This window comes from Procambarus clarkii, chromosome 1 (genome assembly GCF_040958095.1).
Source record: "Procambarus clarkii isolate CNS0578487 chromosome 1, FALCON_Pclarkii_2.0, whole genome shotgun sequence".
Taxonomy (NCBI): Eukaryota; Metazoa; Arthropoda; class Malacostraca; order Decapoda; family Cambaridae; genus Procambarus; species Procambarus clarkii.
In genome coordinates this window covers 50,249,562-50,269,525 of record NC_091150.1, presented here as the reverse complement: position 1 = coordinate 50,269,525, position 19,964 = coordinate 50,249,562, and the positions used below count along the sequence as shown (strand labels likewise).

The 19,964-nt window shown below is 40.9% G+C and overlaps 1 protein-coding gene across 1 annotated transcript; it reads left to right on the top strand.

The window, feature by feature from the left end:
- Nucleotides 1-5,753: 5,753 nt before the first annotated feature.
- LOC123750397 (serine-rich adhesin for platelets-like) lies at nt 5,754-18,496 on the top strand. The gene has a single exon (XM_045735764.2). The coding sequence runs from the start codon at nt 5,754-5,756 to the stop codon at nt 17,862-17,864; it is 12,111 nt and encodes a 4,036-aa protein (XP_045591720.2). The 3' UTR covers nt 17,865-18,496.
- Nucleotides 18,497-19,964: the final 1,468 nt, after the last annotated feature.

Genomic DNA, 19,964 nt, shown 5'->3' with positions numbered 1-19,964 from the left:
TCAGAAGGATTTACCACCTGGCAACGCGTTGCTGTGGCTCAGCAATGCATGCACATTGCTGAGACACAGCAACCCTTCCCAGTCCCCTAGTCCTCCCCACCGTTACCCCTCTCCCTAGTCCCCTCGTCCTCCATACCATTACCCCGTCCCCCTCATCCTCCCCACCATATACCACTCCCCCGTCCCAAAGTATTCCCCCTCCATTCCAAACTCCCCCGTCCCCTCGTCCTCCCCACCATCACCCACTGCCCAGTCCCATCGTCCTCCCCACCATCACCACTCCCATCCCCTCGTCCTACCCACCATCCCCCCACTCTCGTCACCTCATCCTCCTCATTATTTCCCACTCCCTCGTCCGATGCGTTCTCAAATGACCTGATGTTCCCATTACTGAAATATAAGAAAAACAGTTAAAAAAAAATGAAAAACTATGAAAATAAAATAAAAAAATAAACTATACTCACGAAAAGAACGGTAAGGTAAACAACACAGCTCAATTCCAACGCAATGTCACACAAAATAATTAAATCGAAATTTATGAAAAATCAATTCATCAATGCAATCGGAGACATTGAAATAGAATCATAACATATTTAGTATAGCGTGTGTTGTTTTACGTGCCACAGATGGCGCGCTTTATCCAAAAAAGCATGTTGTAACCTGTCACATGTGTGGCATCTATATAGTATGTAAATAAAAACACGTGTGTATTCGAATGGAACGTTGTGTCAAAATTTCAAACTAATCGATGAAGAACTTTTGGAGATTACAGTGTGTGTGTTGCTTTTATGTGCAACAAATGGCGCTGTTTTTGCAAAAAAGCATGTTTTTACTTGTCACAGACGTGACATCTATATAGTAGGTATATAAAAACAAGCTCGTAGGCGAATGGAACGTTGTGTCAAAATTTCAAAACAGTCGGTAAAGAACTTTCAGCGATTAGCGATTGTGGACAAACAAACATTTACATTTTTATTTAAATAGATATATGCAATTGACAATCACGAAACACTGATCATTTGTATGCGGAAAATCCACAGAGAAATGGGAAAGGGGGATGAACGTTTCGGCCGATCAAAGCCATTGTCAACACCAGACTGAATGAGAGGAACAGAGGGAGGGTGGAGGCCAACAACTGAGACCTGACCACCCATCCCCTGGGAAAGATTTACCCAGAAACAGGAATAGATTAGCTTAGAACAGTCAAAAGGAACAAGCAGCCTGAGAATAAGTATGAAAGATTAAACAAAAAGCCTCATTGAACAAATACATAATATTTGATTATAATATTGTATTGAGCCATTGTACCACTTCCAGGATATATATAAATATATTATATATATATATATATATATATATATATATATATATATATATATATATATATATATATATATATATATATATACACACACTGGCGGAGAGGTGGTGGTCAAAGAGTATCTGCGGCTCCGTGACTAAGTCATCATGCAACAACTTGTTGAGAAAAACTGGCACCAGCAACATGGCGGACCTGTGTCAAGTATGACTCGAGCGTCGACAGTTTCCGTGCAGAGCTCCCACGCACGCACGCACTCACGCACACCACACGTGCATGACAGTAGCCGCAAATTCATGACCCCCTCGCTGGTCTGGAACACTTCCAGGTCCCCCCTCGCTGGTCTGGAACACTTCCAGGACCCCCTCGCTGGTCTGGAACACTTCCAGGACCCCCTCGCTGGTCTGGAACACTTCCAGGTCCCCGTCGGTGGTCTGGAACACTTCCAGGACCCCCTCGCTGGTCTGGAACACTTCCAGGTCCCCGTCGCTGGTCTGGAACACTTCCAGGTCCCCCCTCGCTGGTCTGGAACACTACCAGGACCCCCTCGCTGGTCTCGAACACTTTCAGGACCCCCTCGCTGGTCTGGAACACTTCCAGGACCCCCTCGCTGGTCTGGAACACTTCCAGGACTCCCTCGCTGGTCTGGAGCACTTCCAGGACCCCCTCGCTGGTCTGGAACACCCCTCGGTACCCCGACCAATCCCTCTGGCGAGGTACACACGAACATTTGGTTACAATCATTCGAAAAATATATAAAAGGGATGACATATAACCCGGGACCGGCCGCGCCGCGTTAATGGCGGGAATAAATTGAGGTCTACAGGATCGAGAAAATTGGGTAAAAGTTCATCAATAATAGTGATTAATTGCTGGGAATTTTGGACTTTCATTTGGCGGGAGGGAGGCGTACTGGCCTGCACGTGATACCAATGGGTATACTCCCTATTTCCTGTGGGTATACTCCCTATTTTCTTTGGGTATACTCCCTATTTTCTTTGGGTATACTCCCTATTTCCTTTGGGTATATTTCCTGTGGGTATACTCCCTATTTCCTGTGGGAATACTCTCTATTTCCTGTGGGCATACTCCCTATTTCCTGTGGGTATACTCTCTATTTCCTGTGGGGTATACTCCCTATTTCCTGAGGGTATACTCCCTAATTCCTGTGGGTATACCTCCTATTGCCTGTGGGTATACTTCCTATTTCCTGTGGGTAGTCTCCCTATTTCCTGTGGGTATACTCCCTATTTCCTGTGGGTATAGTAGCACTGGTCAATGTAGCACAGGTCACTGTAGCACAGGTCACTGTATCACTGATCACTGTAGCACTGGTCACTGGATATTTTAGCACCGGTCACTGTATCACTGGTCACTGTAGCACTGGTCACTGTAGCACTGGTCACTGTATCACTGGTCACTGTATCACTGGATATTTTGCACTGGTCACTGTATCACTGGTCACTGGATATTTTAGCACTGATCACTGTAGCACTGGTTACTGTAGCACTGGTTACTGTAGCACTGGTCACTGTATCACTGGTCACTGTATCACTGGATATTTTAGCACTGGTCACTGTAGCACTGGTCACTGTATCACTGGATATTTTAGCACTGGTTACTGTATCACTGGTCACTGTATCACTGGTCACTGTAGCACTGTATATTTTAGCACGGTCAATGTAGCACTGGTCACTGTAGCACTGGACACTGTAGCATTGGTCATTGTAGCACTATTCACTGTAGCACTGGTCACTGTAGCACTATTCACTGTAGCACTGGTCACTGTATCACTGGATATTTTAGCACTGGTCACTGTAGCACTGGTCACTGTAGCACTGGTCACTGGTACCACTGGTCACTGTATCACTGGTCACTGGTATATCAGCACGTGATATATAAATTAGGTGACTCTTGCTAGAGTTCTGATCTCAATCTACTATCATTACCCTTAATGACAGTTGCCTTGTCGGCAGCAAAGCCAATCATATATACAAATGGAATACAATGCTTTTGAACGAGCAAATTTTATAATGACAAACAGACCATCTGCTGCAGCGACAGTCACATCAATTAACTTCAGACAAAAATCTTGGTCCAGATTCGTTGTTATTGTCAATTAGGAAAACTAACAGCCAAAGCAAGTTGTTTGGAGTTGATTCATCAACTAATAAAGACAACTTTTGTGTTCCTTGTTTATCTGCAATTTGAGCTAATCTTTCCTTACCTTTACAGTTAAAAACTGAGCCTTCAGATACAGTCTGGCCAGAGTGTATATTTGGAGCAATATTTGAGTCTGGATATGCTTTGTCCTGCCATCTTTGTCACATGATTCATCACACTAAATGGAGGACTATAGGGGTTATAAAGAATTTTTTTAACCACAACAATCTACTTTTAGCCACACTTTTGTGTCATTGAAATTGACCTATGAACTCTTGTATCAGATGTTGCTCCAGGCTCTTGGCTTATGATACATTGCCTCTCAATGCCGACAATATAAAGACTATATATTTATATAAAGATTATGTTTATATATAGTGGGGTTACCACGTCTGGTGCAATTGTTGGGTCCCACACCCTTGAGGAAGAAAATAAAGAGTATTCAGAGAAGACGTTGTGGATTCTCACTGAACACTGTAATCTTTTCTTCTCCTACCACCCCATTCTTTTTTATCAGTTTCATTTTATTTTATTACATTGCTACAGTGTACAGAGAACACATATATATAACAATCAGTGTTCGAAGACCTCGTCCAGCTCTTCGGATGTTGGGTGCGTGCCCAAGATACAGCACGCATTTCCCCTCTAAACTGCGACACTGAGGCGCTGGAACAGGAAACTGGCCGCTCTTGAGTCTCTAGTTTTTCCAATGAGGTCCTCACCCACCTCCCTTAGGAGCTCAAGTGCACATTTACCCCAGGCTCCCAGAGTCTCAGAGCCTATCGGCACGACCCTGGCTAGCCTCGCCCTGTCACACGCAAGTATAACATACCAATGGCCACTACCAGTACTAGTGACTGCTTACACTGTACACACGGCTTCGGAACATCAAAGGAAATTCCAATTATAATAGACTCCTCTTAGCTACACTGAACTCTTTAAGCGAATCAATTTTGTAATCAACCGCTTTTGGTGAAGACGATGAGTCACAATAACGTGGCTGAAGATATGGTGACTAAACCTCTCATTAGACCGACGTTTCGGTCCGTCCTGGACCATTATCAAGCCGATTGTGGACCATTATCACACTCGACTTGATAATTTGAAGTTAGAGGTTAGATAATGGTCCAGTACGGACCGAAAGGTCGTCGTCTCCTCATCTTCTGGTGTGTTGGTTGGTCGTCATTATGTTAAAAGACTGAATTGTCATCTTGACGACGGGCTGTTGTTCTTATATAGTGACTTATTAGTGTGACTAAATTGTGCCTCTTAACATAGTAGCCTAATTGCCACTAGTTTATAATCAATATTTTTTCTTTAATCTTAATTTTCTTACTTCTTAATGTAAAGAAATATAAATTTCCTAGTGGTACAAAATGTTACAAAATAAGCCTTTGTTTCATAATGAACGATATCAGTACCGCTAGTTTCAAATTGTTACTGTTTTGATACAAGTGAAGCGCAGGCGGCAGCGGGAAACAGTGTGATCGTGCGGGAACATGCTCATCATTTACATTATATTTTGTTTTTCAGGTCAACCACAGACTATCAAGGCGACGGATCAGTTTGATACAGAGTGACAAAACATACGCCCCCATACACCAAGCACAGCGACCCATAAAGCTGCAAGAGTGAAGACCTCAACTCAGCTTAACAGCCACGAACGAGCCTTAAATATCACACATGATGTTTTGAAGTAGTTCAAACTACATGCGAAAAGGATATGTGGGCGTCATCTCTTAAGCCCTTTCCGCGCACTTCCAGCAACCTTCTCTGCAGAAAATACGCGTCACGGTATCGTTGTAGATCTCGACCATCAGGAGTAAGAGGAGTATAACATGCCGTGCAAAATCGCAGTTATGTTACCGGGAGCCGATGAGTCTTCACCAGGCTCGCGCGAGCGCTTCATTACGGAGGATGATGAGAGATGACACCGAGAGTCGCTCGATCGCGGCGTTGCACTAAGAACCTCGTGCCACGAGACACTTACATGGACTCTTCTGACGCTAAAAGCTTCAGGTTTCTTCAGGATCTTATGAGGCAAGAATGATAAAATGAAGGCTGTAGCAAGTATATGTCGTCTTCCACTGTCAGTACCTTTAGGTAATCACACCGGCGGCGTCTAAAAGCCCTCACAGACGGGCGAATCCTTGACCAACTCAGCAATACTGACTTTAGGGTCTGGGAGGACCGCAAGACGGTCTTCAAGGATCACAAGACACTCTACGAAACACTTCAGTGAAATAAGGCTATCTTTGACTCCCTCTAGAAGATGAGAACTCAAGTCCCTGCTGCGTCCTCCGGGAACTCTGGCCACAGCGGGGTGTTCAGTGGCCCCTTCATGAGGCCTGTGTGTCAGTACCTGGTGAGGGCCAGAGAGATCGTGGTGCCCTTTTCACCTGGCGCTGGCAGGAGTCACACCAGCCTGAAGCTCTCAACGAAGCCCATCTTGCAAGCTTTCGGAATGGAAAACAAAACAACCAATGCGACGCTTATTGCTGAATCTGAATTAAAAACAAAGAATGATAATTTATTTGTATTATCAGTAAAATCTGGCGAAAGTTGTCAAGGGAAAGGTGCCATGTCCATCGTGACCTCGCCAGCTGGAGCGCCACCAGCTAATCAGGGTTTGGAAAAAGACAAACGTAAATTCCATAAAGTTTCCACAAACTTTTTACTAAAAGAAAGAAATAATGAGATAAAGAACTCAAGATCAACACTACCTGATGATGTTGACAACACAGACCAATCACTCCAAGATGCTGCTCCTTCCGCAAGACGATATTCACAACTTCAAGAACGGAAGACAGAGATGAGACCTCCCACAGACTCTTCCAGTGGCGTTCAATCCAAGATGGTCAAGGTGGTTGGGCCCCATCCCTCCACTTCAACCTCTCCGAGCTCTTTCTCCTCCCATCCATTCCAGTTGTTAAATAATCGCATTGACTTAGCACCTTCGAATGATAATTACTTTCTCTCTCCCGGGGCGCGTCCCGGGGAGCAAAACAGATGTTTAGCTACCTCATTAGACACATTCCTAAACAAAGAAAACAAGAGGAAAACCCCACTTCCAGCCCTCGATCATTCACCACCAGGTAAGGAAGACAATCCAGTAAACACCTCCACCATCCACGGCCGAAAGGTCCTCAACGATGCCAACGCCACTAGAGGCACACAGAAGGGAGAATGCCACCTGTCTACATCTAGTATAAGTATATCTTGCAGTTACCTCCAAGACAATAACAGCAGCACAACTGCAACTTCAAGCTCTAAATGTCAATATTTCAACACTAACAAGTCAGGTGAGCTAACAAGTAATACTTGTCAATACCTCAAAACAAACAAGAGCAAGTCAGTTGAGCCAACAAGTAATACTTGTCAATATCTCAACACTAACAAGAGCAAGTCAGTTGAGTCAACAAGTAATACTTCTCAATGTCTTAACACTAACAAGAGCAAGTCAGTTGAGCCAACAAGTAATACTTGTCAATATCTCAACACTAACAAGAGCAAGTCAGTTGAGTCAACAAGTAATACTTCTCAATGTCTTAACACTAACAAGAGCAAGTCAGTTGAGCCAACAAGTAATACTTGTCAATATCTCAACACTAACAAGAGCAAGTCAGTTGAGTCAACAAGTAATACTTCTCAATGTCTTAACACTAACAAGAGCAAGTCAGTTGAGCCAACAAGTAATACTTGTCAATATCTCAACACTAACAAGTCAGTTGAGTCAACAAGTAATACTTGTCAATATCTCAACACTAACAAGAGCAAGTCAGTTGAGCCAACAAGTAATACTTGTCAATATCTCAACACTAACAAGTCAGTTGAGCCAACAAGTAATCCTTGTCAATATCTAAACACTAACAAGAGCAAGTCAGCTGAGCCAACAAGTAATACTTGTCAATATCTCAACACTAACAAGAGCAAGTCAGTTGAGCCAACAAGTAATACTTCTCAATATCTTAACACTAACAAGTCAGCTGAGCCAACAAGTAACACTTGTCGATATCTTAACACTAACAAGTCAGCTGAGCCAACAAGTAATATTTGTCAATATCTCAACACTAACAAGAGCAAGTTAGTTGAGCCAACAAGTAATACTTGTCAATATGTCAACACTAACAAGTCAGGTGAGCCAACAAGTAATACTTGTCAATATCTCAACACTGACAAGTCAGTTGAGTCAACAAGTAATACTTGTCAATATCTCAACACTAACAAGTCAGCTGAGCCAACAAGTAATACTTGTCAATACCTCAACACTAACAAGAGCAAGTCAGCTGAGCCAACAAGTAATACTTGTCAATATCTCAACACTAACAAGAGCAAGTCAGTTGAGCCAACAAGTAATACTTGTCAATATCTCAACACTAACAAGAGCAAGTTAGTTGAGCCAACAAGTAATACTTGTCAATATCTCAACACTAACAAGAGCAAGTTAGTTGAGCCAACAAGTAATACTTGTCAATATCTCAACACTAACAAGAGCAAGTCAATTGAGCCAACAAGTAATACTTGTCAATATCTCAACACTAACAAGAGCAAGTCAGCTGAGCCAACAAGTAATACTTGTCAATATCTCAACACTAACAAGAGCAAGTCAGCTGAGCCAACAAGTAATACTTGTCAATATCTCAACACTAACAAGAGCAAGTTAGTTGAGCCAACAAGTAATACTTGTCAATATCTCAACACTAACAAGTCAGCTGAGCCAACAAGTAATACTTGTCAATATCTCAACACTAACAAGTCAGCTGAGCCAACAAGTAATACTTGTCAATACCTCAACACTAACAAGAGCAAGTCAGCTGAGCCAACAAGTAATACTTGTCAATATCTCAACACTAACAAGAGCAAGTCAGCTGAGTCAACAAGTAATAATTGTCAATATCTCAACACTAACAAGTCAGCTGAACCAACAAGTAATACTTGTCAATATCTCAACACTAACAAGAGCAAGTCAGCTGAGCCAACAAGTAATACTTGTCAATATGTCAACACTAACAAGAGCAAGTCAGCTGAGCCAACAAGTAATACTTGTCAATATCTCAACACTAATAAGTCAGTTGAGCCAACAAGTAATACTTGTCAATATCTCAACACTAACAAGAGCAAGTCAGCTGAGCCAACAAGTAATACTTGTCAATATCTCAACACTAACAAGAGCAAGTCAGCTGAGTCAACAAATAATACTTGTCAAAATCTCAACACTGACAAGTCAGTTGAGCCAACAAGTAATACTTGTCAATATCTCAACACTAACAAGAGCAAGTCAGCTGAGCCAACAACAAGTAATACTTGTCAATATCTCAACACTAACAAGAGCAAGTCAGCTGAGCCAACAAGTAATACTTGGCAATATGTCAACACTAACAAGTCAGCTGAGCCAACAAGTAATACTTGTCAATATCTCAACACTAATAAGTCAGTTGAGCCAACAAGTAATACTTGTCAATATCTCAACACTAACAAGAGCAAGTCAGCTGAGCCAACAAGTAATACTTGTCAATATCTCAACACTAACAAGAGCAAGTCAGCTGAGTCAACAAATAATACTTGTCAAAATCTCAACACTGACAAGTCAGTTGAGCCAACAAGTAATACTTGTCAATATCTCAACACTAACAAGAGCAAGTCAGCTGAGCCAACAACAAGTAATACTTGTCAATATCTCAACACTAACAAGAGCAAGTCAGCTGAGCCAACAAGTAATACTTGGCAATATGTCAACACTAACAAGTCAGCTGAGCCAACAAGTAATACTTGTCAATACCTCAACACTAACAAGTCAGCTGAGCCAACAAGTAACACTTGTCGATATCTTAATACTAACAAGTCAGCTGAGCCAACAAGTAATACTTGTCAATATCTCAACACTAACAAGAGCAAGTTAGTTGAGCCAACAAGTAATACTTGTCAATATCTCAACACTGACAAGTCAGTTGAGCCAACAAGTAATACTTGTCAATATCTTAACACTAACAAGAGCAAGTCAGGTGAGCCAACAAGTAATACTTGTCAATATCTCAACACTAACAAGTCAGTTGAGCCAACAAGTAATACTTGTCAATACCTCAACACTAACAAGAGCAAGTCAGTTGAGCCAACAAGTAATACTTGTCAATATCTCAACACTAACAAGTCAGCTGAGCCAACAAGTAATACTTGTCAATATCTCAACACTAACAAGAGCAAGTCAGTTGAGCCAACAAGTAATACTTGTCAATATCTCAACACTAACAAGAGCAAGTCAGCTCAGCCAACAAGTAATACTTGTCAATATCTCAACACTAACAAGAGCAAGTCAGTTGAGCCAACAAGTAATACTTGTCAATATCTCAACACTAACAAGTCAGCTGAGCCAACAAGTAATACTTGTCAATATCTCAATACTAACAAGAGCAAGTCAGCTGAGCCAACAAGTAATACTTGTCAATATCTCAACACTAACAAGGCAGTTGATCCAACAAGTAATACTTGTCAATACCTCAACACTAATAAGAGCAAGTCAGCTGAGCCAACAAGTAATACTTGTCAATATCTCAACACTAACAAGAGCAAGTCAGGTGAGCCAACAAGTAATACTTGTCAATATCTCAACACTGACAAGTCAGCTGAGCCAACAAGTAATACGTGTCAATATCTCAACACTAACAAGTCAGCTGAGTCAACAAGTAATACTTGTCAATACCTCAACACTAACAAGAGCAAGTCAGTTGAGCCAACAAGTAATACTTGTCAATATCTCAACACTAACAAGTCAGTTGAGCCAACAAGTAATACTTGTCAATATCTTAACACTAACAAGAGCAAGTCAGGTGAGCCAACAAGTAATACTTGTCAATATCTCAACACTGACAAGTCAGGTGAGCCAACAAGTAATACTTGTCAATATCTCAACACTAACAAGAGCAAGTCAGCTGAGCCAACAACAAGTAATACTTGTCAATATCTCAACACTAACAAGAGCAAGTCAGTTGAGTCAACAAGTAATACTTGTCAATATCTCAACACTAACAAGTCAGCTGAGCCAACAAGTAATACTTGTCAATATCTCAACACTAACAAGAGCAAATCAGTTGAGTCAACAAGTAATACTTGTCAATATCTCAACACTAACAAGAGCAAGTCAGTTGAGTCAACAAGTAATACTTGTCAATATCTCAACACTAACAAGAGCAAGTCAGTTGAGTCAACAAGTAATACTTGTCAATATCTCAACACTAACAAGAACAAGTCAGTTGAGCCAACAAGTAATACTTGTCAATATCTCAACACTAACAAGAGCAAGTCAGCTGAGCCAACAACAAGTAATACTTGTCAATATCTGAACACTAACAAGAGCAAGTCAGGTGAGCTAACAAGTAATACTTGTCAATACCTCAAAACAAACAAGAGCAAGTCAGTTGAGCCAACAAGTAATACTTGTCAATATCTCAACACTAACAAGAGCAAGTCAGTTGAGTCAACAAGTAATACTTCTCAATGTCTTAACACTAACAAGAGCAAGTCAGTTGAGCCAACAAGTAATACTTGTCAATATCTCAACACTAACAAGTCAGTTGAGTCAACAAGTAATACTTGTCAATATCTCAACACTAACAAGAGCAAGTCAGTTGAGCCAACAAGTAATACTTGTCAATATCTCAACACTAACAAGTCAGTTGAGCCAACAAGTAATCCTTGTCAATATCTAAACACTAACAAGAGCAAGTCAGCTGAGCCAACAAGTAATACTTGTCAATATCTCAACACTAACAAGAGCAAGTCAGTTGAGCCAACAAGTAATACTTCTCAATATCTTAACACTAACAAGTCAGCTGAGCCAACAAGTAACACTTGTCGATATCTTAACACTAACAAGTCAGCTGAGCCAACAAGTAATATTTGTCAATATCTCAACACTAACAAGAGCAAGTTAGTTGAGCCAACAAGTAATACTTGTCAATATGTCAACACTAACAAGTCAGGTGAGCCAACAAGTAATACTTGTCAATATCTCAACACTGACAAGTCAGTTGAGCCAACAAGTAATACTTGTCAATATCTCAACACTAACAAGTCAGCTGAGCCAACAAGTAATACTTGTCAATACCTCAACACTAACAAGAGCAAGTCAGCTGAGCCAACAAGTAATACTTGTCAATATCTCAACACTAACAAGAGCAAGTCAGTTGAGCCAACAAGTAATACTTGTCAATATCTCAACACTAACAAGAGCAAGTTAGTTGAGCCAACAAGTAATACTTGTCAATATCTCAACACTAACAAGAGCAAGTTAGTTGAGCCAACAAGTAATACTTGTCAATATCTCAACACTAACAAGAGCAAGTCAATTGAGCCAACAAGTAATACTTGTCAATATCTCAACACTAACAAGAGCAAGTCAGCTGAGCCAACAAGTAATACTTGTCAATATCTCAACACTAACAAGAGCAAGTCAGCTGAGCCAACAAGTAATACTTGTCAATATCTCAACACTAACAAGAGCAAGTTAGTTGAGCCAACAAGTAATACTTGTCAATATCTCAACACTAACAAGTCAGCTGAGCCAACAAGTAATACTTGTCAATATCTCAACACTAACAAGTCAGCTGAGCCAACAAGTAATACTTGTCAATACCTCAACACTAACAAGAGCAAGTCAGCTGAGCCAACAAGTAATACTTGTCAATATCTCAACACTAACAAGAGCAAGTCAGCTGAGTCAACAAGTAATAATTGTCAATATCTCAACACTAACAAGTCAGCTGAACCAACAAGTAATACTTGTCAATATCTCAACACTAACAAGAGCAAGTCAGCTGAGCCAACAAGTAATACTTGTCAATATGTCAACACTAACAAGAGCAAGTCAGCTGAGCCAACAAGTAATACTTGTCAATATCTCAACACTAATAAGTCAGTTGAGCCAACAAGTAATACTTGTCAATATCTCAACACTAACAAGAGCAAGTCAGCTGAGCCAACAAGTAATACTTGTCAATATCTCAACACTAACAAGAGCAAGTCAGCTGAGTCAACAAATAATACTTGTCAAAATCTCAACACTGACAAGTCAGTTGAGCCAACAAGTAATACTTGTCAATATCTCAACACTAACAAGAGCAAGTCAGCTGAGCCAACAACAAGTAATACTTGTCAATATCTCAACACTAACAAGAGCAAGTCAGCTGAGCCAACAAGTAATACTTGGCAATATGTCAACACTAACAAGTCAGCTGAGCCAACAAGTAATACTTGTCAATATCTCAACACTAATAAGTCAGTTGAGCCAACAAGTAATACTTGTCAATATCTCAACACTAACAAGAGCAAGTCAGCTGAGCCAACAAGTAATACTTGTCAATATCTCAACACTAACAAGAGCAAGTCAGCTGAGTCAACAAATAATACTTGTCAAAATCTCAACACTGACAAGTCAGTTGAGCCAACAAGTAATACTTGTCAATATCTCAACACTAACAAGAGCAAGTCAGCTGAGCCAACAACAAGTAATACTTGTCAATATCTCAACACTAACAAGAGCAAGTCAGCTGAGCCAACAAGTAATACTTGGCAATATGTCAACACTAACAAGTCAGCTGAGCCAACAAGTAATACTTGTCAATACCTCAACACTAACAAGTCAGCTGAGCCAACAAGTAACACTTGTCGATATCTTAATACTAACAAGTCAGCTGAGCCAACAAGTAATACTTGTCAATATCTCAACACTAACAAGAGCAAGTTAGTTGAGCCAACAAGTAATACTTGTCAATATCTCAACACTGACAAGTCAGTTGAGCCAACAAGTAATACTTGTCAATATCTTAACACTAACAAGAGCAAGTCAGGTGAGCCAACAAGTAATACTTGTCAATATCTCAACACTAACAAGTCAGTTGAGCCAACAAGTAATACTTGTCAATACCTCAACACTAACAAGAGCAAGTCAGTTGAGCCAACAAGTAATACTTGTCAATATCTCAACACTAACAAGTCAGCTGAGCCAACAAGTAATACTTGTCAATATCTCAACACTAACAAGAGCAAGTCAGTTGAGCCAACAAGTAATACTTGTCAATATCTCAACACTAACAAGAGCAAGTCAGCTCAGCCAACAAGTAATACTTGTCAATATCTCAACACTAACAAGAGCAAGTCAGTTGAGCCAACAAGTAATACTTGTCAATATCTCAACACTAACAAGTCAGCTGAGCCAACAAGTAATACTTGTCAATATCTCAATACTAACAAGAGCAAGTCAGCTGAGCCAACAAGTAATACTTGTCAATATCTCAACACTAACAAGGCAGTTGATCCAACAAGTAATACTTGTCAATACCTCAACACTAATAAGAGCAAGTCAGCTGAGCCAACAAGTAATACTTGTCAATATCTCAACACTAACAAGAGCAAGTCAGGTGAGCCAACAAGTAATACTTGTCAATATCTCAACACTGACAAGTCAGCTGAGCCAACAAGTAATACGTGTCAATATCTCAACACTAACAAGTCAGCTGAGTCAACAAGTAATACTTGTCAATACCTCAACACTAACAAGAGCAAGTCAGTTGAGCCAACAAGTAATACTTGTCAATATCTCAACACTAACAAGTCAGTTGAGCCAACAAGTAATACTTGTCAATATCTTAACACTAACAAGAGCAAGTCAGGTGAGCCAACAAGTAATACTTGTCAATATCTCAACACTGACAAGTCAGGTGAGCCAACAAGTAATACTTGTCAATATCTCAACACTAACAAGAGCAAGTCAGCTGAGCCAACAACAAGTAATACTTGTCAATATCTCAACACTAACAAGAGCAAGTCAGTTGAGTCAACAAGTAATACTTGTCAATATCTCAACACTAACAAGTCAGCTGAGCCAACAAGTAATACTTGTCAATATCTCAACACTAACAAGAGCAAATCAGTTGAGTCAACAAGTAATACTTGTCAATATCTCAACACTAACAAGAGCAAGTCAGTTGAGTCAACAAGTAATACTTGTCAATATCTCAACACTAACAAGAGCAAGTCAGTTGAGTCAACAAGTAATACTTGTCAATATCTCAACACTAACAAGAACAAGTCAGTTGAGCCAACAAGTAATACTTGTCAATATCTCAACACTAACAAGAGCAAGTCAGCTGAGCCAACAACAAGTAATACTTGTCAATATCTGAACACTAACAAGAGCAAGTCAGCTGAGCCAACAAGTAATACTTGTCAATATCTCAACACTAACAAGAACAAGTCTGAACCAGCTAATATAACATGTAAATATCTCACAAATACTAAGAATATTTCAACTGTTGCTGAGAATCTAGGATCATGCGGACCTGAGAGCCATAATGGCTCAATAAGATGTTCTGTAAACAGCAGCGGCTCTCCCAAGTCACGCGTGAGCACGAGCGATAGAAAACTTGCAATTAACACCAAAAACCTTTCAATGAACAGTAAAATTAGCAGCTCTGCCAAGGAGTGGATCAGACCTCAACTCTCCATACCGACGGATGTGGTTGATCGCGGCAACATGTTGGAATTAAAACACCTCAAAACGGACAACTTCCTTCGACAGATATCCGTCGGTCTGAAAAAAATCTCCAACTATAGAAAGGACCTCGATGAATCCTGTGTACCGGTTGCTAAATCATCCATGGATAGACCTGGACCAAAGCAGGTCATGTCCCGCGACGTCCTGGATCAGAAGTCCGTAAATAGGAGAATGTTTGTGTCATCTTTCAGGAAGAGAGAAGCAATGTCGGAGTGCAGAGGAGAGGTTAGTCAGGGCAGCTTCAAGACTAATCATTCACGTCATACTCCGCCCAGTGAGCCCAACCAGAGAACCTCTGCACCAGCCACGCCCACCACCCTCACCACTCCGCCCACTGACCCCCACCAGAGGACCTCTGCACCAGCCACGCCCACCACCCTCAACACTCCGCCCACTGACCCCCACCAGAGGACCTCTGCACCAGCCACGCCCACCACCCTCAACACTCCGCCCACTGACCCCCACCAGAGGACCTCTGCACCAGCCACGCCCACCACCCTCAACACTCCGCCCACTGACCCCCACCAGAGGACCTCTGCACCAGCCACGCCCACCACCCTCAACACAGTCTTGCACATGCTCAACCAAAAGAAGATCGAGAATGAAAGTTCTACTGAAGATTCATCACGAAGATTTAAAAACGGTCAAAAAGTTCTGTTTTGTAAGTACCTGAAATCAGACGGAGAACTTGAAGTACCGTCCAATAGTGTAGCGTGTGAGTATCTTATTTGGCCGCGAGGGACGGGCTCTCCAGCGGTGTTGCCATCGAGGGTAAGAGGCACGGGAGAATGTGCAGACCGGGCGATGGGGTCTCTTGGAGCGGTCCAGAAAACTAGCAGCAACTCTCAATATTCACTATGTCTGATGACTGAAAATACAAGCCAGCCAGCGCCTTTAAACACTAATGGTACACAACCAATTTGCACATATTTTCAAAATTTTAGTAACATAGGTTGTTCGTCTTCAAAGCTCGACAAAAATAACAGAGGGACTAACGATATCATTAATCCTGGCGAAGAAAATAACAAGAAAGGTCTTTCACCTTGCAACTACGGTATGATAGTAAATGACGTGAAACAATCACACGAGGTTAATGAGAGTTTATCAGCGAGGCTATCGTCCAAGCCTGCCAGTGTGGCTAGCCAAGATCCTTCTAGAGACAGTCATATAAAGTTCAATAAACTTGATAATACGAAGTCAAACAGCACTCGGCTTCTAAACTCTGCACATAACAAAATAATCAAACTACATAATACAACTGTAGACATTTTAAGTACACTAAGGTCCGAGCCTTCTTCAGATACAGCTAAGGATTTTGTGCATCAAGGTAAAATACTAAAGACACGACAGCGTAGCCTCAACGACATACAAGTCTGCGCAAACGATACTAAAGAACGACAAGTCAACTCCTGTGAACTTGTTATGAATGTAAAGAGACGACTATCCAAGTTATCACTCTCGGGTGAAGATCTGAAAGAGACCCACAACAACAGGAGTCATTTGCCAGCCACAGCAGCACCATCAAGACCTTCCTTTCATGACGATGAGACTGGCTTAGGTGCTGCTACTCGCGATCCCGCTGTCCTCTGCTCTGTTGGCGTTCAGATCAGCCTGGCGAGGAATAACCCGCAGTCGATGAACAACACTCTGTCGAAGACTGAAAACCTATCAGAAACTAACCCTCTTTCGAGGACCAGCACCCTATCTAGAAGCAGCACTCTGTCGGATACCAGTACCTCTGCTGGACACAGCTTAGCCAGGGTTATGGTGGAGGACGACTTCGACAGCTCCGGCAGCGAGGCCCTGGAGAAGTACGACCAGAACCTCGCAGCATCTGTCAGCTCTGTGCCCGAAAGCTTCAGGGCCAATGATTTGGATCTTGTGCCTCCGCCAACACCCTGTCAGGACGCGGGAGAGAAATGGAACAGTCCCGATAAGGTTAAAATGGAAACTCTGTCGCTAAACAAGATTGACATTTTTGCACCATTTCTCAGTCAGACACCCACGTTCATCACAGACAATACGAAGCGGAATATAAGTGAAGAACCGAACAAATTGGAGACGGAAAATTACAATTACTCTGTGCCAGCTGTCGGCCAACCGCCTACTGGATTGGAAACTATAACGACGTATTTTTCAGCAGAGACAGAATTCTTGGAACGTAGAAATGACAATAGTGTTCCTGGAAGTCTTCTTTCTAGCAAGAGCCACGAGACCCACGGCGAGATGAGGAAGAAAGAGCTGAGAGACACAGGAGACCATTGTGCTTCACGTCGCCAGTCAGTCAACGAGACACAAGTACCCCCAGACACAAGCTATGGTGGTGGAACTAACATACAGTCCTCGCTACACTTGAGTCGAGGTGTTCCTGAACAACTACGAAGAGAGACCCCGATGACCTTTGGTATGACAGACCTGGTGACAACCTTCAGTCTGGTGGACTCATCCTTGTCCTCAGCCCAGGGTACTCTCAACCAGACAGGTGCACTCTCCTCAGCCCAGGGTACTCTCAACCAGACAGGTGCACTCTCCTCAGCCCAGGGTACTCTCAACCAGACAGGTGCACTCTCCTCAGCCCAGGGTACTCTCAACCAGACAGGTGCACTCTCCTCAGCCCAGGGTACTCTTAACCAGACAGGTTCATTAAGTGTGACGACTGAGAGCTCCCCACCCTGGCCCTTCAGGACGCGACGGTCGTGTACATTTCTGCTGAGAGTACAGGAAGTGTTAAGGAACCTGCCAGTCTCCGGACCTGATAATGTCTTGCCTGGTATCGACTTGCCTCTTGAACCGACTCAGAACTTATCCGCGTCTTGCAATAACAACATTTCTTAGAGTCACCTCACGAACATTATAAGCTCTTTATTAAGAAAACAGTATGAGCTGCGAAGAATGTTTATTATTTGCAAATTTTAATAACTATAAAAAGCACCAATATTTCGTTAGAGATATTGTTTAACAAAAAAATGAGGAAATTTGGCGGAGACTATTTTAAATTAAACACAAAATTAGTTAGAACAACCTGACAACTATTTTCAACATAAGGATATTAGTTAAATTCAAACTCCCAGGAAACTGGTCTGTTTTCACATATTCTATAAAATCGTCCCATAGCAGGTTTCTCTTTTTGTCTCGCAGTCAATTATAATGAATATCCGGAGTACCATTAGTACCGGATACTCCATATCCGGAGTATCATTTTAGCTGCAGCTGTTGTAATCCGTGAGTCAAATGGCAGTGAGGCGGTGTAAATGATATCTTTGGAGGGCTATTAAGGCCTATTACCCTCTAAAAAGTTTATAAGGTCTATCATCCTCTGGAGAAATAATAAGACCTGACAACCTTTGAAGAGTTATTAAGATCTATTAACCTGTGGAGGGATATTAAGGCCTGTCAACCTTTGTAGGGTTATTAAGGTCAATCAACCTCTGCAGAGATGTTAAGGACGAAGTTCAGGAGTAGAGTAACGTCAGTATACATTTATATATATATATATATATATATATATATATATATATATATATATATATATATATATATATATATATATATATATATGTCGTACCTAGTAGCCAGAACGCACTTTTCGGCCTACTATACAAGGCCCGATTTGCCTAATAGGCCGAGTGATTTTCTTTATTTCAAATAAATTGTTTCCAATTAGTTTAATTGAATTATTATTATTATATTATATTAAGAATATAAATTATTGACCTAGTTGTGTTAGATTAGGTTAGGTTAGGTTAGGTTAGGATAGGTTAGGTAGGGCTGGTTAAGTTCGGTCATATATCTACATTAGTTTTAACTCAAATTATAAAAATATTACCTCATACAAAGTGAAATGGATAGCTTTATCATTTCATATGAAAAAAATTTAAAAATATATAAATTCTGGAAAACTTGGCTTATTAGGCAAATCGAACCTTGCATAGTAGGCCAAGTATTGCGTTCTGGCTACTAGGTACAACATATATATATATATATATATATATATATATATATATATATATATATATATATATATATATATATATATATATATATATATATATATATAGATATATATATTATAATATATGCGAACAAGCTTGAATGGTCCTCAAGCCAATATACAACTGAAAACTCCACACCCCAGACGGATTCGAACCCAGATAGCCAGGAGTACTATTCACCATGGAGTACCTAGTTTCTTAACCACTCGACCATCAGTGACTGTACAAAAAATGATAGTAGCCGAGGCTACCAGGCAGTATGGGTTCGAGTCACTTCTGGGGTGTGGAGTTTTCAGATGCATATATGCCTGGGGACCATTCAGGCTTGTTTGCGTTTGTGTTGCTCACGTGGACCCAAAAACTGAGGTGATTTGATAAAATAACTATGTATATAGTTATACTATAAACACAGTATATATATATATATATATATATATATATATATATATATATATATATATATATATATATATATATATATATATATATTGGTAGCCGTCTTTCCTGTAGACATATATTATTAAATATGACCGAAAAAGTAAGATTAATAATTCTAACACGAATTTTCTCAATCTTTCGTACATTACGCTTCACTGTTGGAGGTAAATCAAAAATCACTTCTCCAAAATTCATTTTTATTTCTAGTCTGACGCGACACGGGCGCGTTTCGTAAAACTTATTACATTTTCAAAGACTTCACAAATACACAACTGATTAGAACTTGCGTTTCCCTGATTTTATATCTACATTTGAGTGAGGTGGGAAGGGTGATGTGGCATTACATTTGAGTGAGGTGGGAAGGGTGATGTGGCATTAACACAAGACAGATCACTAGGGGATATTAATAGGGTATTAAAAGTATCAACACAAGACAGAACAGAAACAATGGGTATTGAATAGAAGTGTTTGTAGAAAGCCTATTGGTCCATATTTCTTGATGCTT